We start from the raw sequence: 20,987 nt of genomic DNA, 5'->3' as shown, positions 1-20,987 counted from the left end.
CTCCTGTCCTTGGATTTCGGTTTTCACCCCCAGAGGAATCTCGGTCTGACTGCCCCACGCCCCATCTGGAGCAGTCTAGAACATTCGGAGGGTGCAGCGGGCCCCACCCCACACTTGTAGGGCAACTCTAAATTCTAGGGGCTGGAGACAGCTGGGCGGCCATGTGACATCACGGCCACAGAAGGCTGGCAGGGTCACAGCAGCAGGACAGACTGGGCGTGGAGGGCGGGAAACAGCATAAGTGTGCCCTGAGAAGCCTAAGTTTTATGCACATAGCACATGCGGGCCTGAGTCATTCTGGAAGCAAGGGCGGGTCCAGGCCAGCTGTAGAGGGAGAGCTGGGAACAGCTGCGCAGAAGCAGGCTCCGTGGGGCAGCAGGTGCGCCACGCGGGGCCCTGGAAGGTCAGTTACGGAAGTGACGAGAAGCAGCCCCACGTCCTACTAACAACACACTTACGAGGTGTCTCCACGCCTGACACGCTTCTGGTCATGAAGCAAGGAGTTTGTAGGGCTGCTCTGCCAGCAGTCCCAGGAGCCCCCGGCCCAGGGAGGGGAGGAGGCAGTAGGCTCAGCGGCCGTGGAGACTGCCACTCAGCTAACGGGCTCGGGTCACAGAAGCTGGGTCCGCTTGCCAGGTGACCCCACTGCACCTGTCTAGGCCTCCGTTTCCTCAGCTGCGAAATGGGGACAGCCACAGCCACCTCGGAGGCTTAAGACCCAGCACCTGCACAGTACCCAGCTCAGCACCTCCACCTGGACACAAGCCTGCAAAACCCTTTTCCCCTCCCGGCTGTGGGCATGAAGCCTCATGTCATTTTCATGCCAGGGGACTACATGGAGCCGAGCCACAGCCTACAGGAGGTCAGGGTCACCCTGCCGCCCTCCTCCCCGAACATCGCCAAGGACTTACCAATTGGCAGGTAGCTTTCCGACTGGTGGGCTTTGAGGGACAAGGCTCGTCTGTCCTGCATGTGATCCAGGCAGGCTGGCTGGCTGCCACTCTTCTCTTTATTTCTGAAGTCAAAGACAAACAGGAGAGAAACGCGTCACTAAATCATGGTAACTGGAGGCAACGTCGTGCAAAGCTGAGGAGGAAGATTGCTACAGCGCCCCTTCACTGGAAAGGCGCGTTCGCCGACGGGTGCGTGAGCGTGGGACAGTGCCCTGCTCCAGCACCACGTCCCCACGACCCGTGTGGCCATGTCCCAGGATGCCTCCTCGCCGCCTTGCCATCCTGTGGAGCAGAGCAGGGTAAAAGCTTCACCACACTCTCAGGACAATCCGATGAAGTGGAACGTGTGCTTGTAAGAGCCTCAAATTGCGTACAGGGCCGGGGTGAGGAGGGAGCCACGACGTGGTGAACGGACACATGATGCTTCAGGCGACAGTGGGCAGGCAGCGTGACCACCCTGGTGCATGCCTCAGCATCCCCCCGATCTAACCTGCAGGATTACAGGGGCGGCTGTCACAGCCCGTCCCCCTGGTGGTGTGGGGTCCCTACTGCCAGCCTCCTCCTGCTTGGCTTGGACAAGGGCAAGCAACAGCAAGGCCCAGTGCCCAGCCACAGAGGGATAAGGCACAAGGCAGCTGTCACCACTTGTGCTGTTAGGCCTTCGTCCCTTCCCAGCTGAATCAGGCATTTCTCTAATGAGCACCGAGCGGCGGCAGCATCTGACTGTGCGAGACTGCCCAGCCCCGGCCCAGTTACAGTGAACTTGACCGGGCCCTCCCGCAAGCACGAAACTGCTCCTGCTCCAGAGACTGTGGAGTTGTTCCCTACCTTTGCAAGCACCAGAGAAAAACACACAACTCGGACAGAGAAAGTCCGGCAACCCTTCAGAGATCAGGAGAGACAGAGGGCAGATTCCAGAAGGAAACGGCCTCGCAGAAGCCGCAGTGAAGCGGTGACCACCGCGCTGGAATGCAACCTGGCTGAGTGCACACACCTTTGCTCGGGCCGGCCGCCAGCCAGCCAGCCAGCCAACCAGCGTGCCTGACGTCAGGGCGGTGGCACCGGGCCAGAGCTGACGTGAAGCAGGCGCTGGAGGGCAGTGGGGCAGGGCCACAGGCCATCGGGGCCATCTTTCCCGTTGAGCCTGCCCCACCCCCACCCCCAGACATTCCTGGGCCCGCTGCCTGCAGGAAGTGGTGACAAGTGTTAGGAGGCTCCACATTCCACAGGGCAATCAGACGGGGCTCTGGGGCTCTGGGGCTCCGTGTGGCCTGATTTGCAGACTCTCTTAAGTCTTTGTCTCCTTCCTCATCTCTAGAAAAACCAGTTTTAAACCAGGATCAGGGAGGGCCGCCTCAGTGGATCTTTCCCGCACCACCCGGAGCATGGTTCCACCTGCTGCTCTCATACTGCTGGGGACTCGGGTTCCCGGCTCTGCTGGGAAGCCCTCTCCCAAAGGAGTCAGCAGAACAGGTGCCCCTCCTCTGTTACGGGGAGGCGATTTCCACTACGGGTTTGTGCCTTCTGCCCCGCACCTGTCCTAGGTGGCACCTGCTACTCCCTGCCCGTTCCCCCACCTGGATAATAATCATCAGGGTTATTAACGCTTACCTAGCCCTTGCTACATGCCTGCACTGTCCTAGGTGCTTTCCGTATCTTACATCATCTTTCCAGTTGAAGAGTGTAAGGCCCAGGGCCGTGAGGTCACTTGCCCACGGCTGCATAGCCGGCTGGTGTGAGGGCAGCGCTGGAGCCACACACAGCTGGGCCACAGCTGGACCTAATATGTGCTGGAGCCTCTGGGTGGCCCCCAGCTGTAACCCGTGTCACTCAGAGTCCTGGGTTTTGCTTCTGAGGTTTTGCAATACAAACATGACAGCTGGTAATGTTTCCTGCTGGGCCAGAGCGACCACCAGTGAGTGGAATGACAGGTGGTGGTTTATGTGGGGAGGCTGAGGCGTGGGGCAGGGGTTGCTGTGAAGTCACCACGGGGCGGGACTGATCCACGTCCCTGCCAGCCTCTTCTCTCCTCTCTTCCAGGCTCGGTTAGAGGACACCCACAGAACTCCTTAGCTCCAGCAAAGACAGTTGGGTCTGATACCAAACGCGGCATGCTGACCCAGCGAGGCTTTCAGGACCTGGTTTTCAACCCGGTTCTCTGAGCTCCTCCCTTCCACTGTCTTCAGACAGGGGCCTCCACGCTTTCCAAGCCTATCTTGGGGAGTCAACCACAGTTCCCACAGGGACCAAGCCCTAACCCAGTCTTCAGCCCTCTGTCCCCTCCTGGATCCTAAAAGGCTGCGGGACCAGGGCGCCTGGGGAAGCCCAGAGGCCTGGCTCAGATGAACAACTTGGATCTTCTCCAAAGCCCGCCTTTCCTGGCCACTCCCGCGGTCTCTGACTCGCCCTTCTCCAGCCTTCCCGCAGGAGCAGGTGTGCGGGGAGCCTGGCTCCCGTGCCTCCGGCTCGCTCCCTCCCCGCTCTCCCAGCTGGGACTCTCTCCTCTCCCCCTTGCATCTCCCAGTCCAGATCTGCTCTGGGGACACCATGGGAGTGTGCAGCTCCCTCAAAGCCCCCAGCCTGATGGTAAGGCCTCCAGGAACTAGCCGGGGTCACCTCTGGGAGCCGTCCCTACCAGACCCTGCATTGGCTCCAGCCAGCCCCTTCCTTACAGTCCCCAACACCCAGCTTGTGCTGTGCCCCTCACATGGAACACCTTCCCCCCAAACCCTTGGTGGTGCCATCAATGCAGCCCCAGCCCCGCCCCCTTCACAGCACCTCCCCTCTCCGCCCACTGGGTCTCTCCCTCCGTTCTGGTTCTGGCACCGCCTCTTCTCCACGTGACTCAGCAGAGGGGACCGAATCGAATCGTGTGCTGCCTCTCCCTAAGGGTGACAGCTCTCCCTAAGGGTGGGCTTCCTTCCAGCACCTTTCGCGGCTCCTCTGGGGCCAGCCCTCCCTCTGCCTAACCAAGCGTGGGCAGTCTGAGGGTGCCCCACGCAGCCCCAACACCTCCTGGCGAGGATGCCGTGACCCACCTGAGGAGGTTTCCCCTGGGCAAGCTCTGCTCTCGGGCCTGCACGCTGCCCGGGCTGAGGCTCAGCCGCCTCGTCACATCCGGCCTCCCGTGGGCGAGGCTGCTGTCCCGAGCCCGGCCGGGGGTGGTGCCGTAGCGCTCCTCCAGGCACCGCAGGGGCACCGTCCTGTTGATGGGCTGGAAGATGATGGCCCCGCTCTGCTGGGAGATGGGCCGGCGGTTGCCCACGTAGCAGCGCACCAGGCCGGGGATGGAGTCGAAGCTCTCGGTCTCAAACTGGTACTGCACGCGGCTGTAGGCCTCGCTGAGCCGCAGCACCGTGCGGGTGATCTTGAAGTGCTGTGCCAGGTTCTTCCACTGACACGTCAGGACGAAGTTTCCGGGGCTGGACAGCGAGTCCCGCACCAGGAAGTCGCCATCGCGCTGCATGAGGTTTTCGGATACCTTCAGGGCAAAAATGTGAGTCAGCAGCAGGAAGCACATGGTTAGGTTCCTTTCCACAGGTCATTGCCACCCACTGGTCTGCACCCACAGGAGACCACGCTATCCTCTTGCTCCCTTCTTTGGATTTTATTTTTCTAAACAATTTTTATTTCTTTACTCGAAAGGCAGAGAGAGAGAGAGAGAGAGAGAGAGAGAGAGAGAGAGACAGGCAGAGAGAGACAGGCAGAGAGAGACAGAAAGATAGATCTTCTATCACTGGTTCACTCCCCAAATGCCAGCAACAACCAGGGCTGGGCCAGGCCAACACCAGGAGCTCCACCCAGGTCTCTCACGCAGGCTGCAGAACCCAAGGACCAGAGCCGTCACTTACTGTCTCCCTGAGTGCACGTTACCCAGAAGACAGCAGCAGAGCCAGGAACCCAGGTGTCCAAGCTGGGAAGCAGGCCCAAGGCCCACCCCCCCACCCCACCCCCCTTCTTCAGTTTCTTAAACGTCAGATCCCTAGGAGAGCCACTCCTTCACTCGAGAACTACTGAGGACCCTCTCCTGTGTGCCAAGCAGTGCGACAGGCATGCACAGCACAGCAGGGCGTGCAGGGAGAGTCTCGCCCTCATGGCCTGAGCACTACCAGGTCTGGAAGGCCGCAGCTGCCAAGGGAGGGAAGCCATGAATCGGGGCCGGGGGGGCACACCTGGACAAGACGGAAAATGAGGCGCCTGGCGGGTCTGGTTCTCCCCCAGCCAGTGCAGTGAGGAGAGGGAAGGATTTTGTGTTGGTGTCTAGAAGTCCTCTAGAGGCCTCTCCTAGGGCAGACATCCCTCTCCAGGCCTGGCCAAGGGGAGGGTCCCCCAGCAGGACTATATGTGCGTGCGTGCGTGTGTATGTATGTATTCCGGACCTGCCAGCGACCAGCTGGAAGGCCTGGAGTAAAGGCTGGACTCCCTCAGCTCATGCAGTTGTGAGGACTAAATATTTGCATACAGTATACATGCAAAGCACCAGTACAGTGCCTGGAACACGTGGATGCTCCAAAATTGGTAACTGGGGCTGGCACTGGGGCCATCTGCATCCCTGGTTCGACTCCCTGCTACTCTGCTTTGGGTCCAGCTGCCTGCTGCCTGGGAGAGAGGGGAAGATGGTTCAAGTGCTTGGGCCCCTGCTGCCCATGTTGAAGACCCAGATGGAGGTTCCAGGCTCCTGGCTTTGGATTGGTCCAACTCTGGCCGTTGTGACCATCTGGGGAGTGAACCAGCACATGAAGATCGATCGATCGATCTCTCTCTCTCTCTCTCTCTTCCTCTGTGTCACTCTGCCTTTCAAATAAATAAATAAATCTTTAAAACCTCAGTAAACTGTGACAGTGGTGATGCAGAGAGCAAAAGGAAAATTTATGCTGGGGCAGCCTGGCCCTTCCGGATAAACCACAGGATCTCTTTGTGGCTCAGTTACATCACCATAAAGTGGGGATGATACTGTTACCCACAGAGTGGCTATAAAGATTTAAAAGGATAAAGTGTTAGCTGTAACTATTATTATTATTGTTACAGAGTTCACTTATCCTGTCTGGAATGCTTTATTGCTGAAAATTTGCATTCATGACAAATGGCAAACAAATTTTATGACCACGATAAGAAGGATGGTGGTAGGGCTGATGCTGTGGCATAGCAGGTAAAGCCAACACTGGCAGCGCCAGCATCCCATGTGGGCACCGGATTGAGTCCTGCTGCTCCACTTCTGATCCAGCTCTCTGCTTATGGCCCGGGAAGACAGCAGAAGATAGCCCAAGTGCTTGGGTCCTTGCACCCAGATGGGAGACCTGGAAGAAGCTCCTGGCTCCTGATTTCAAATCAGCTTAGCTTCAGCCACTGTGGCCATTTGGAGAATGAACCAGTGGATGGAAGATATCTCTCCCCCCATTTTTCTAACTCTATCTTTCAAATAACAACAACAAAAAAGGGATGGTGGTGAGAGTTTTATAAACTTTGACAATTTTTCCAGGACATTCTACCATTTGATCAATGATGCACTTCTGTGAGTTTAGAATAGTATGCTACCATGGTTACCTTAGGACTGCATCTTTGCCTTAAAAATATGTTTTTGCACAGAAACTCCATTTTTTGGAATTGAGCCTTTGGAAGTAATTATAGGTGTGAACCTAGCAGTTAGCTGACAGGAAGGTGGTCAGAGTGCCCAGTGATTGTGCAGCGTGCACACAATGGCCAGGAGCACAGTGTAGACTGGTGTGAAAGCCTTCATGGCAGGTGAATATGCCCCCCTCCCAAAAAAAACAGTGGGCCACCACAACCAGCAGCCGCAGCCGAACCTTCCACTTGATTTAGAAACTCTGGGAGGATAAACATCAAAATGTTCCAAGAGCTTCCTTCCAGGAGAGTTTAATTTTTCTGCTTTTTGCTATCTATTTTTCTACAATGTTAAACTTTAACAAAGTTAGAATTAAAGTTGCTTCTGTGGTTGTGCTGAGAAATTTGCTGCACTTGAAAGCAACAACAACAAAACCCACCAACTACAATAGGCTGCCCCCCCCCCCCCACTACCCAGTTTTCCTGGGTTGAAGATTGACCAACCCAAGTGTGCAACAGAAACCCATGGGCAACCATATACCTTGATTCTGCAGACTTTTTTTTAATCACTGCCTTTTTTTTTTTTTTTTAAATCACTGCTTGATAAAGGAGGCAGGGCGGCCGGTGCTGTGGCAAAATGGTAAAGCCTCCGCCTGTGGTCCTGGCATCCCATATGGACACTGGTTCCAGTCCTAGCTGCTCCACTTCCCATCCATCTCTCTGCTATGGCCTGGGAAAGCAGCAGAAGATGGCCCAAGTCCTTGGGCCCCTGCACCTGCATGGGAGACCCAGAAGCAGCTCCTGGCTCCTGGCTTTGGATCAGTGCAGCTCTGGCCGTTGTGGCCATTTGGGGAGTGCACCAGCGAATGAAAGACCCCCTCTCCCCCCTGCCTCTCTGTAACTCTGCCTTTCAAATAAATAAATCAATCTTAAAAAAAAAAAGGGGGCACGTTCCAGACAACAGGAGGCTACAGGCATCCAGCCAAAAGTTCAATTACCGGAACCACAGCCTGACTGAGGGCTGCTGCCTCCTGCTGGCCCTGTGTTTGCAGACCACAGGACATTGGCTTCTCCTTCCTGCACTCACTGGGCATCACAGCTTAGTTAGCTCTTCCCAAGGTCTCCTTAGATATGGGTGTATGGGTCTACTAAGTCACTTTGTAGTGCTTGTTTTGGGCTGCACGGGGGCGTGCCCCCACATGACCCTGGAGTGGGACCCTGCAGGGCCATCAGGCTGGACGTGGCCTGAGCGCGGCAGGCCCGTGCGGGAAGGGCTGGGAGCAGGTACCTGTCTGGGGATGCGGCCGTGGTACCAGGCGTGGCTTCGCAAGTCCTCACTGCTCAGCAGCAGCTCCTCCTCCAGCTCCTTCTTCAGCCGCTCAGGGGTCCTGTCCATGACGTGCCTGTCCTTGGAGAACTACAACGAGAGTCAGCAGAGGCCTCAGTCTCCCGGGCCGGGCCGGGCCATGCCAGCCGGAGACAGCCGCCCGCCGTGTGCAGCAAACCGGTGCGTGCCTAGCGCTGTGTTCAGGCAGGGGAGTCTGGATAATGATTACAATTAGCCGTGACCTTTCATTTCTTGGCTCAGAGAGTGTAATACAATTTTCACCTGCACCCGGGGACTGGCATGGGAAAGTCTATGCGGGTGGTGGTGAGGAGGACAGGAGGGGCCGGAGAGAGCCCTGTGAGACGGACACCCAGCCCGGCCAGGCCGCCTTCTTCCCAGGGGGCTTCCTCGTTCCCCTCCAGAGTTGTTCTCACGTGGAGCCAGGAAGGGTGGCAGCTCCTGACTGACCTGAAGCCCTAGCAGTGAAAGCTCTGAATTCTTCGCTATCGGAATCTCAAGTACAGGAACTCAGTCTTTAGAAACTTGGAGATGGCTGGCGCCGCAGCTCACTAGGCTAATCCTCCACCTGCGGTGCCGGCATCCCAGGTTCTAGGGGATCCCGGTTCTGTCCTGGTTGCTCCTCTTCCAGTCCAGCTCTCTGCTGTGGTCCAGGAGTGCAGTGGAGGATGGCCCAAGTGCTTGGGCCCTGTACCACATGGGAGACCAGGAGAAGCACCTGGCTCCTGGCTTCGGATCGGTGCGGTGCACCAGCTGTAGCGGCCATTTGGGGGGGTGAACCAACGGAAGGAAGACCTTTCTCTCTGTCTCTCTCTCTCTAACTCTGCCTGTCAAAAATAAATAAATAAATAAAAAATAGAAAAATAAAAAGAAAGTTGGCTGGCGCAGCGGCTCACTAGGCTAATTCTCTGCCTTGCAGCGCCGGCACACCGGGTTCTAGTCCCGGTCGGGGTGCCGGATTCTGTCCCAGTTGCCCCTCTTCCAAGCCAGCTCTCTGCTGTGGCCAGGGAGTGCAGTGGAGGATGGCCCAAGTACTTGGACCCTGCACCCCATGGGAGACCAGGAGAAGTACCTGGCTCCTGCCTTCGGATCAGCGTGGTGTGCCGACCATAGTGTGCTGGCCGCGGTGGCCATTGGAGGGTGAACCAACGGTAAAGGAAGACCTTTCTCTCTCTCTCTCTCTCTCACTGTCCACTCTGCCTGTCAAAAAAAATATATTAAAAAAAAAAAGAAACTTGGAGAGCCATCAGACTGAGCCATTTTATGTCTCTTGAGTCTAATGAGTCTGAGCTTATACTCTGTGTGGGTTTGTTTCTGTTTTCTAATATTTCACTTGTACGACAGATTGGAAATGCAGACTCAGATCCAAACAGATCGATCCCTCACCTCAGACAGCTGCGGAGTTGCTGGCTGACCGAGGGCACTGCGCGGTGGCCGGGGGGTGGGTGGGGGCACTGGCTCCAGGCTGAACTTAGAATCACACCCACTCCCAGCACAGGGCCTGAACGCAGACCCTCGTCCCGTTCCCGGGCAAACCAGACTCAGGGCTGGAGGTCACGCAGGCAGGAGAAGCACCCGGCCTGGGTTTTGCCAGCTTGCCTGGCAGCACCCATCAGAGCCACAGAAGTATTGCTCTTCACACTGCTTTGCACCTCAGCAAGGAAGGAGCCCTTACTCCTCGGCCAAAGAAAACACGGTGCTGTGGCGCAGTCAGTAAGGCCGCCGCCCGCAGCACCCGCCACTGCATGTCCCAGCTGCTCCACTTCCCATCCAGTTCCCTGCTAACACGTCTGGGAAAGCAGTGGAGGATGGCCCCAGTGCTTGGGCCTCTGCACACATGTGGGGGTCTGGAAGAAGCTCCTGGCTTTGGCCCTGGCCGTTTCGGCCATTTGGAGGAGTGAACCAGTAGATGGAAGATCTCTCTCTCTGCCTCTGCCTTGCCCTCTCTGTAAAACTTTCGAATAAATAAATAAATCTTTAAAAAAAAAAAAAAAGAACACAACAGACTGGGGGGCTTGGCGGCTGACTCTGACCCTCCAGCCGTTCTGCACGCGCTGGGCTCGGAGGGCACCGATGGCAGAAGAGACTCAGGTGGGGCCCGGCGTTCCCCACAGCCGGCTTGCCCTCCTCCTCTCTCACAGTCTGACGGGCAGAGTTTGGCACAGAGGCTGGCTGGCCACGGAGCTGCCATGTCAGGCACGCAGAACTCACTGAATGAACAATACCCCAGCCTGGAGAGTGTCCACGGCTTTTCACAGATGGGGAGAGGCCCCCCTCTCAGAGCCTCTGCAGCTGGGCACCTTGCCGTGCAGCCGAGGGACCGCATTCCTCAATCTCTGCCTCTTACGGGAGAGGTGCTCACACGGTTAAGTTCCCACCAAGGCAAGGTCAAGTGCAACGCGGGTGAGGCCTCGGAGATGAGCCGCGGTGATGGGGCCTCAGCACCACCCCAGAAAGGTGGGGCACAAGGCAGAGAGAGGGGGGTGGAGAGGCTGCTGTCTGACAACTGTTCCTGGTCTTCCACGAGGGTGCTTGAGAAAAGTCATGGAAAATGGCATTAAAAGATGAGTTATGGGGGGCCGGCACTGTGGCGCAGTGGGATAAGCCACTGTTTGCAACACTAGCATCCCATATGAGTGCTGGTTTAATTCCCAGAAGCTCTGCTCCCTGCTAATGTGCCTGGGATGGCAGCAGAAGACGGCCCATGTTCTTGGTCCCTGCCACCATGATGGAGTTCCAGGTTCCTGGCTTCAGCCTGGCTCTGACCTGGTTGTTGTGGCCATTATTTATCTCTTTCAAATAAATAATTTTTTAAAAAATTCATGGAAAATGCATATTATGAAAAAACCATGCATGGATTTTTTTTGGCACCCAAATAAGCTTATTTTTTAATTCCATTTAATTCCATTCCTCTGAACTTCTTGTAATACTCTCATATGTGATCCTCTGACATCTGTGATTTTGGGTGTTCCTGCTGACACCGTGACCTGAGCCACTCTCCAGCCGTGTGGCAGGAGGCCCTAGGCTGCATCCCAGGCCCACTTGGTCTGAGGCTGACCATTTATAGCAACCCTAAGAATTCTCGTAGACATGTGCTCCTATCCCAGAAACACTCTCCTTTTTGGTCTCTCCATTCTGCTTCCTCCCAGCACCCTCTCAGCATCCGTTACAACAGTGAGGGTTTGTTCCATGCTGTTGTTGTTAGCATTTTAAGCATAACACATCTCTCACGCCAGGTTTTCAGATAATACTGTCATTAAGTCAGCTGTCCCCTTCCTTCTGTCCTTGTATTTCAGAGGGAGACTCCATCACCATTGCTGTTTCCCCCGAGTCTACGGATTGTACCTGGAGAGGAGACCAAAGGAAATCCTAAAGATGGACCCTTGCGGTCAGGCATCCGCCTAGCAGTCAAGATGCCCACACTGCACACTGCAGAGCCTGCGTTCCATTCCCGGCTCTGCCCTGACCTCAGCTTCCTGCCAATACACACCCCAGGGGGCAGTGGTGACAGCTCACGTTACTAGGTTCCTGCCACCCACGTAGGAGACCTGGACTGTTCTTAGCTCTAGTCCCAGCCCAGCCCTGGACCTGCATTGAGTTTTCATCTCTGGCCATGGCCAGCCCTGATCACTGTGGGCGTTTGGGGAAATGAACCAGTGGATGGGAATGTGTGCTAATGCACTTTCTCTCTCTCAAATAAGTAAAACAATATTAAAAATATATTGACCCGGCGCCAGTGCTGTGACATAGTGGCTAAAGCTACCACCTGTAGTGCCAGCATCCCATATGGATGCTGGTTCGAGTCCTGACTGCTCCACTTCCCATCCAGCTCTCTGCTATGGCCTGGGAAAGCAGTGGAAGATGGCCCAAGTGCTTGGGCCCCTGCAGCTGCGTGGGAGACCCGGAAGAAGCTCCTGGCTCCTGGCTTTGGATCAGTGCAGCTCCCTCGGTTGCAGCCAATTGGGGAGTGGGCCAGTAGATGGAAGACCTCTCTCTCTCTCTCTCTGCCTCTCCTTCTTTCTCTGTGTAACTCTTTCTAATAAAATATAAATAAATAAAAATCTTTTTTAAAAAAAGTTAGGTTTTTTAATATAGACCCTCCCAAGTAACTTGTGAGGTGAGACCATCAAAACACATGATCTTAAAAAAAATGTCCTTCGGCTCCTGAATAATCCGTGTGAAGTCAGGCAGATACACAACTGCTAGGCTTGCATTTTCACAAAGGCAGAAGGGAAGCAGGGAGGAGCGAGGCAAGAGGAGAGCAACAGAGTGAGCAAGCCCCTGCTGAGGACCTCACACCGCAACCCGACGGTGGCCCGGCCGCCTTCGATTCAACGGTGGCTATTCTGGCGGGTGGACGACTTCTCGAAGTCTCACTTAACTGTTTTAGACACACACACCAATGCAACTTTTACTGTTTTTCCCAACTGCCTGTATTTTACAAGGCCCGTATCTAGTCCACTGTCTTATAGAAAAGTGCTTTGATCGGGGCGCGTGGGGTGACCACAAAGGGAGTTTCGGCAAAATGTGTCCATTTGTGTGTCTGAGAGTGCTGTGATCCACATTCGTGCTCCTCGGGGACCAGAGTGAGCTTCCTGCTGCCTGGCACGGGTCGCCAGCGTCTGCGACATCTGGCAGAATTCTGCTGGCGTCCCCTGAAACCACCGGAACCCTTGGGGACAGCAGGCCTTTCTGCCCCTCTGCTGCCATGTGGGAGGGCTGTGCATTTGTGAACCGCTACCGTTTCAGCCACAGCCTCGGCTAGTTTTTTTTCTTGGCTACCAAGCAAACTCCAGCAGTTTAAGGGAACACAGCAGCACCACTGTCCATTCCATTTCTGTGTGGCCACAGAGGCCTCTCACTGACCCAGGCCCTGGTTCTGAGGGAAGGAGCAATCTCTGTCCCCCACGTGACGTTCACACACATCACCGTGACGCAGTCATCTAGAACTTGGCACAACAGGAGACAGAGTCGGATGCCGGTCCCAGCCTCCTGACAAACTCAGGGTGACAAGCACACCGCTCAGATTCATCCCGGCTCCTCCCAGAGCGCACGTTCCTATGCATTCCACATCCGTCTCTGCCACTGGCTTCTGTGTTCAGAGTGCCAGGAAGATGGGCCGGCCCTCTTCGTGGCCCTGGGACAGCAGACACGGCCCCACTCAGGGGCACTCAGAATGAGAGGTGCAGCTGTGTCCTCCGAGAAGGGTCACGCGGACCACGAATGCGGCACACCAAATGCCAGCCAGAAAGAGACCAGGAGAAAGCTCAGAGCCCCCCATCACAGGCACACGATGCCACCCAGGTCAGGTGCTCTATTTGTCCCTGAATTTGAGCCTCCTTTCTAGAAGGCAGGTCTGATTGCTCCTGTTCCTAGCTTCTCGCCTGGAGGGGAAGGGGGTGACAGCCAGGGCACGAGTAAGAGATGGGGGATAGGTTTTTGCTGACTCGGCAAAGGCTCCCGGCACCCCGAGCTCCACCTCCAGAGGTAGCCAGGCTGCTTGACTTTGGACCATAGGCAGATGCCCCCCGGGTCTTGTCCTTGTCATTCCAGGTCCAAATCCACCCGTGGCTACCGTAAGACTGAAACAGGCAGGACTCACAGCCCCACCTCAACGCTTGTCTGAATTTGGCCCACCACAAGTTTGGAAGGAGTCCTTTGTTGGGCAGGGGAGGGGCGGTAAGAAGAGGCACCATGCCCTTCAGTTACGGTAAGAATACCTTGGGGCCGGCGTTGTGGTGCAGTGGGTTAAGCTGCCGCCTGAGACCCTGGCATCCTACATCAGAGCGTGGGTTCAAGTCCTGACTCCTCCACTTCTGATCCAGTTCCCTGCTAATGTGCTTGGAAAATCAGCAGAAAATGGCCCCTGCCATCCATGTGGGAGATCTGGATAGAGCTCCAGGTTCCTGGCTTTGGCCTGGCCCAGCCCCAGCTACTGCAACCACTTGGGGAATGAACCAGAGAGAGAAGATCTTTCTCCATCTCTCTCTGTAACTCTGCCTTTCAAATAGAATAGAATAGATTTTTACAAATGAACAAACAAAAAAACTCAGCATACCTTGAATAGGAAAGAAAGGAGGGAGGAGGTTTAATAACTACTGGTTCATGGTCACCCACTCACACGGCTCCACCTCTACAATTTCACTCTAGTCCCACATGTAGCACTGGAGTCTGAGATGACATACAGATAAACTGACTACTAGGGCAAATGAACCAAACTGAAGGTTAGGAAATTAAAAAAGGTAAAAGAAAACTTCTCACATCACTACAACAGATGGTTTTCATGGAAATCTGAATCTAGCCTCATCTTCCTCATGGTCAGCATTTTAATAGCTCTGACATCATCAGATGCCACAGTTTCAGTGCATGCTGAACCAGCCACCTTAATCCACAGGCCATGGGGCTCCCGGAGGCAGGCTCCCGGGCTGCGAACAGGGTACAAATGTGTCAGGAGGCGTTAAGGAGCCTGCACCGTGTCGGTATCTAGAAAGCACTCAGGACGCAGGCAAGCAGGCCCTCGGCACTGGCGACTGTTACCATGGCCTCGCGTCAGCACGCCACCACTCTGGTCCTCTAAAATAAGCGGATCCCATACTCCAGGACAATGTTCAGGAGGGAAGCAGTTAAGGAGAGCAGCTGGGGTGTCCAACACTCGCCCCAGTACCCGTGGTGCAGTTCCACGGCCAGGACAGGTCTTGACTTGCTGAGGCAGCTCCGAAAATCACGGTATCCCGTGGATCCGAGAGGAACACTTCTGCTGCCACACGGGCCCCGGCGAGCCCGGTCTCAGCAGGCTGGCAGCGCGGGACGGCATGTCGTGAGCGGGCACGGTGCCAGCTCCGCAGACGTGCTGGGCACCTCGATGAACAGGGAGACCCACATCTCAGCAGCTCCGGAAGCAGAGAAGCCCTTCCAGCCTAGGGGGCGGGAGCAGGAGCGGGATGTCTCCGTGGGCAGCAGAGCCTGCATTTGAAATCAGGCTCCACAATGGGCCCTGCAGGCCGCCCTCCCCACCCCCGCAGTCCCCACAGACTCTAGTGTGGGGGTGGGGTGGGGGGCACTGCTAGACCCCCCCACCTCGGGGTAGCTGCCGCGTCCAGTACAGAAGCAGAAAGGATGACGGGCTGGCGTCTAGGTTAGGATTAATGTTTACTTTATCCCTGCCTGGAAGAAAAGCTTCCCAGTTCCCACGGGATCTTCAATTGTGCAATTCACCAGGAAAGACTCCGTCCCCAGGCCCAGGAAGTGGCTGAAAGAGGAAGCAGCAGAGGTGGCACTTGATGACCTGGCATTTACCCAGCATGGGAGCAGGGAGGGAGGCGTTTATCCCCGCCTTCCCAAGGGGCACAGCTAGAGAGAGTGCCCTGCAGCCCAGAGCTCAGGATGGCTGCCTCCTGCCTTGGGGTCTCATCCCCACCCCTCCCTGCTCCGCAGCCCCCCGCGAGTTGCACCCTGTCCCCGTCCAGATTAAAACAAGCAAAGTCACTGTGTTCCCAGGGGGCTCTGGGGCAGCTTTATGGGGGGGGCGGGTCGGAGAATCAGAGGTGGCTCCTGAGGATAAAACTTGGGGAGAAGGGGAAGAAGGCGTCTGGGGCGTTGGGGCTGAGAGACAGAGTAGGGGGGCACGGCTGCATGGAGGCTGTGGCTAGGGAGGAGTGGGTGGAGGCGCTCACAGTGCAATGGGTATGAGACACACACACATATATCACACAGACCGTCAGATCCACACTCCCTCCTCCCCCAGCAGAGTTCATTCCACCTTCACTCCACGGGTTCCCGGCCCACCTTCCCAGCCGTAGCCGGTTAGTCCAGGGGAGGGCTCCTGGCCTGTGGCTGGGAGGAGGCATCCATCCCACCTCAGGGGTTGTTTGGTGTCCATGTTTCGTGGTGGGTGGGTGGGAGAGAGTTGAAGGAATGAAACCCGCACACAAAGAGCGGCAAGAGGTGGAAGGTGTCCTGGCGGCAAGGGCATCCGTAAGACCCAGCTCAAGCCGTCAGCCGCAGACTCCGCCAAGCCCCACGCTGGTGCGAGCTGCAGTCCTAGCCCAGGAAGGCAGGGGGCAGACAAGGGAAGCTGGCACGGGAGGCTGAGGGGTTTGACCTTATTCCAGGCCCTGAGTCACCGCGCGTCTCTGCCAGAAGGCAACAGGTGCGAGAAGGTGCATTAAAGGAGCCGGGCGGCTGGGCCGGGGCTGGAGGCGCACCGCCAGCTCAGTCTTCTCAGATGTGCTGGTGCCCAGAGCACCGTCTCCAGCCCTTAGGGCTCGTGCCCGGGGGTATTTCCCAGAACCCATGTCAAGCGGGACGTCCGCGTGGCCAGCCTGAACTCAGGGCTCTGGAAAGCCTGCTTTTCTCCCCTCTCCTGGTCACAGCATCTCCTGGAATCCTCGGAGCGGACTTCCGCTGATGGAGCAACTCCTGATTTGACCTCTTACCGACCCCCAGGCTATTCCCCACTCACAAGGCTGCTGTTCTGGTCTCAAACTTCTGCAATGATCTCCTAAGGATTTCCTCACCTCCTGTCCCAGACCCCACAACCTGCCTCCTACAATCCCATCATGCCTACCGGATCACCCCAGGCTCAGGGACTTAGTTCTGTGGAGCCTTAGGCTCAGGCTGGCATGAGATTAAGGACTTTCTAAGCTCCTCCCCACCTACAAACAATGCAGTGGGCTTCTACCATCTGGTGTTCACTTTTCCCAGGGCTCAGGGCTGTCCATAGGGGTGTGAGGGCACAGACCCCCATCCTGCCTGGTCCTTGAGACTTGAACAGATTCTTTGCAGTCCCAGTGAGCTGAACCATGGCCCACATCCTTTACTGAGCCTTCAAACACACCAGGACCCAGCTCTGAATCTGGCAGGAGGCCCAGATCCCCACAGGGCCGTGCATATGAACAGGTGTCACTCCGTGGGCTCCAGAGAAAGTGACAAGGACTGAATGGTGGGCCAGACGGCTGATGGTGACCCAGGAAGTTCATCCGTCTGCAGATTTGGGACAGGATCTTTTGGGGTTTATGGGTTGTTGAGGGCTAAGGAAATACTGGTTATGTTACCAAGGGTTCACGGTCACCTACAGAGAAGACCCATAGCCTTCTGCATCTGCTGCAAGCTAACCTGCTAACATGTCCGCATGCAAGGTCCCACTTAGAGGGACCTTCTGCAGTGCCCTGGAACAGGCTGTCTGCCCTCCCCGCCTCTGCTGCACGGTTCAGCCGACAGAGGAACACATCTGCAGACATGCCAACCGCACAGCCTGGCTGGATCCCAAGCTGGGGACTGCTTGGCCCCAGGGGAGTCAGACAAGACCGCGGGGACCTACAACACCAAGTTGAAAGGCTTCATCTGGGGAGGGGGGGAGCAGTGAGGGTACCTGTGCAGTGCAGCCAGGGGCCTGCCGGGCATTACCTCCGTGAGGGCAGAAGCTGGGCTTCACCTGCCTGGGACTCCCAGAGCCTCGCCCAGTGCCCGGCACACAGCAGAGGCCCAGTAAACACTGAGGGGAACCCTGCTCACCCGTCTGCACTCCATGTGGCAACTTCCTCGTCACTGAGTGTGGGAAGAGGTCAGCACTTGGAGACTGGTCAGGGACAAGAGGCCCCGGGTGGGCTTTGTGGTGCATTGCCGCTTGGAGCACCTGCAATCCACAGTGGAGTGCCTGGGTTCACGTCCTGCCTCTGCTTCTGATCCAGCTTCCTGCAGGGGGCAGCAGGTGATGGCTCAAGTGCTTGAACCCCTGTCACCCGGATGGAGTTCCTGGTTCCTGGCTTCAGCCTGGCTCATCCCTGGCTGTTCCAAGGATTTCGGAAATGAACCACAGGACAGAAGCACACACACACAGTCTTTCTTTCTCTCACTCTGTCAACTCTGACATTCTGTCTCTTTAAAAAATAGAGAAATAAAAAAGAACAAGGGACCCTGGGCACATTTCTGGACTTCTCTGAGCTTACTTCTGTATGCACTGTTGGGTTTGTGTGTGTGTGTGTGTGTGTGTGTGTGTGGTGGTAACAATTCCCACCTAACAGGGTTACATGGCCTAGTGCACACAAAGCACCTGGCACCGCACTTGGCACAAGGTGGACTCTCACCTGAAACAATGTAGAATTTGAACCTACTTTCAAAGTTGACTTTTGATCCATCTTCTATCTGCTGGTTCACTGCCCACATGGCCGTAGTGGCCAGGTTGGGCCAGGCTGAATCCAGGAAGCAGGAGTTTCCTCCTAGTCTCCCACATGGGTGGCAGGAGGTATTTGGGCTACCTGCTGCTGTGTTTCCTAGGCCATTAGCAGGGAGGTGGATTGAAAGTGAAGCAGCCAGGGCTCGAACCGACACCCAAGTGGGAAACCAGCGTGGCAGGCACTACGCCACAATTCCAGCCCCTAAAGATGACTCCTGACAACAAAACTGGAAGATTACTTTTCCAAAGAACTCTTTAGGGGTGGGTGCTTGGTGTAGTAGTTAGGAGGCCGCTTGTGATGCCTGCATCCCACACAGGATCTGGTGCCTGGATTCAATTCCCAGCTCTGTTTCCAATTGTTGCTTTCTGCTGATGTGCACTGGGACAGCAGATTACGGCTCAGTTACCTGGATTCCTGTCACCTACATGGCAGACAGAGATTGAGCTCCTGGTTCCAGTCTGGCCCAGTACAGCTGTTGCAGGCATTTGGTGAGCAAAGCGGTAGATGGGAGGTCTGTCTGTTGGTCTCTATGCCTTTCAAATAAATAAAATTTAAAATAAAAAAAAAAAACTTAAAATCCATCAGGAAGTTTTAGAGAAGCTTGACCTTTGAGAATTTAGTTCTAATGGAAAAAATGAAAAGTTGGAACAGTCAGCCTCTATTTAGGTGTGAGTTTGCTTATTTCAGTTCAAAGTCTACAGCTTCTGGTGGTTTGAGCAGCATTAAATGGTTCCATCCGCGCGGGAGGAGGCTGGCTGCCTGTGAGAAGGCACATTCTCCTGGCAGCCAGCTTGTGGCAGGCCTGTATTTTTTTTTTTTTTTTAACAGGCAGAGTAGACAGTGAGAGAGAGAGAGACAGAGAGGAACAGAGAGAAAGGTCTTCTTTTTCCGTTGGTTCACCCTACAATGGCCGCAGTGGCCGGTGCACTGCACTGACCCGAAGCCAGGAGCCTCTCCTGGTCTCCCATGCAGGTGCAGGGCCCAAGCACTTGGGCCATCCTCCACTGCCCTCCTGGGCCACAGCAGAGAGCTGGACTGGAAGAGGAGCAACCAGGACAGAATCTGGTGCCCCGACCGGGACTAGAACCCGGGGTGCCAGCGCCGCAGGCGGAGAATTAGCCTAGTGAGCCGCGGTGCCGGCCAGGCCTGTATTTCAACACAGGTACAAGATCCTTCATCCCAAATCCAAGATGCTCCAGAATCAAAAATGCTTGAGTGCCGACATGACACGAGTAGCAAGATTGCAGCTCTGAGCATGCTGGGTAAGTACTGAGCCCTTACCCGCAAGTCTAAGTAGTCAGCTCTAGATGGCTCACAGAGCCCCAGGGACGCAGCAGACAGAGCTGCCGTGAGAGCGTAAGGAAGCCCCGTGTTTTGCACACACATGCTGAAAGCTCCCTGTGTGTACATCACGTCTCCTTCAGGGCCCTGGTTGCTTACTAGTGGATAAATTCTTTGTTGAATTTTCAATTTTAAAAACTGAGATGATCTTCTAGTTGTTTATTCACTCTGTGATCAAGGCAGGTGATGAATTAGCTTGAAATAAAGAAAAGGAATAAAGAAATGTGTGCATGAAAATAAAGGAGAGAGGAGGAAAGGGCAGGGTGGGCTGGGGGCGGGGTGGGGCGGGAGGGCAGCTGGGCTCTTCTAATCGGGAGCCCTGGGCACAGCGCCTGGAATGCTACCAGGGCTCGCACACAAAAGCTTCCTTTCTTCTGCCAAGAAACAGTTTATTAGATTAAGGAGATGCCAACAACAATCTAGCCCTCTTATCAAGTCGCACCAAACAACTCCACAGGTCAGACTTTCCTTTCAGAAATCTCATCCAGAAAGTATGACCAAAAACAAAGTTGGAAGCCGGCCTGGAGCTCTGGCTCATCAAGTACGATTGGTCTAACTCTAAGCAGAGCCTGCATCTTCAGGAGTTCGGGGGGAAGCTCCACAGGGCCGTGTCACAGGAGCTATACCAGGTGAGCCACGCTAGGCCAAGGAAGGGACCAAAGGACAGACCCTCCCTCAGATCCACTGAACTCTGGCAGCAAGATCATGAAGACTTCAGTCTGTATTGTCACTCTGTGAACTAAGGTAAACAGAGGGGCCGCCTGCAGTGCCAGCATCCCATATGGGCACCGGTTCCAGTCCTGGCTGCTCCACTTCCAGTCCAGCTCTCTGCTATGGCCTGGGAAAGCAGTGGAGGATGGCCCAAGTGCTTGGGCCCCTGCACCCACTTGAGAGATCTGGAAGAAGCTCCTGGCTTCTGATCAGCTTAGCTCCAGCCGTTGTGGCCATCTGGGGAGTGAAACAGTGGATGGAAGACCTGTTTCTCTCTCTCTGCCTCTGCCTCTCTGTAACTCCGCCTTTCAAAGAAATATTAAAAAAAGTAAACATAGAAAGAAACTGGGTGTCCCCCTCCCCCACAAAGTGCACTTTGGATAACAGCTACACAAAGCACCTACAAGCCCCACTCTGAGGGATGCTGAATTTGAGATCTACTTGCAAGAAAATCCACCTAAAAATGAAATTCTTTGGAGAATTCAGAAACTCAGCTCCTTTGAATGCACTTCAAGCGGTTGCCAAGTTTACAGGCAAATTCCAAAGTACATAAAGAACTTTTAGAGACCCAGTAGGTAATTTTACAATGGAAGACCTACATAAATTGATCAAGAACCCAAAGAATGGATCAATTCCAATTACTTCTGCCACTCCTGACCTTGCCGTCAGCAAGTCAAATGCAGTTTATACACCATCCTACTTTTTCCACTGGGATGCAACAGTTTCTTATGCTAATAACTGTGATTAAAGCCAAAACCTTTACTTATATAAACGATTAACTTTAAGTAAGAGTACAACGAGGAAACAAATTCAAATCTGATCTCTCTTCTTGGGTCAGCAAGACCAAATGGGCACATGTAGGCGCACAGGCACTTGGGCCTCTCAGCCTGACCCGGCCCT

At 55.2% G+C, this 20,987-nt stretch overlaps 1 protein-coding gene across 12 annotated transcripts in view; it reads right to left on the bottom strand.

The window, feature by feature from the left end:
* BCAR3 (BCAR3 adaptor protein, NSP family member) overlaps positions 1-20,987 on the bottom strand; it is a 282,166-nt gene that overhangs the window by 15,295 nt on the left and 245,884 nt on the right. For 11 of the 12 annotated variants that reach the window (XR_011390567.1, XM_051857484.2, XM_070078017.1 and 8 more), the window contains 3 exons: positions 7,804-7,932; positions 3,992-4,434; positions 912-1,015 (listed from right to left, as the gene is read on the bottom strand). Coding sequence is in view for 11 of the 12 variants with exons in the window: in XM_051857484.2 (XP_051713444.2) it covers positions 912-1,015; positions 3,992-4,434; positions 7,804-7,932 (676 nt within the window). In the remaining variant the exon portion in view is untranslated. Of the gene's footprint in view, positions 1-911; positions 1,016-1,781; positions 2,123-3,991; positions 4,435-7,803; positions 7,933-20,987 lie in introns of those variants that run through there. The other variant, XM_017346073.3, reaches the window with a different exon arrangement.

The sequence above is a fragment of the Oryctolagus cuniculus genome, chromosome 7 (genome assembly GCF_964237555.1).
Source record: "Oryctolagus cuniculus chromosome 7, mOryCun1.1, whole genome shotgun sequence".
Classification (NCBI taxonomy): domain Eukaryota; kingdom Metazoa; phylum Chordata; class Mammalia; order Lagomorpha; family Leporidae; genus Oryctolagus; species Oryctolagus cuniculus.
The sequence above is the reverse complement of the archived record's forward strand: the minus strand, read 5'-3'. Positions and strand labels throughout refer to the sequence as shown.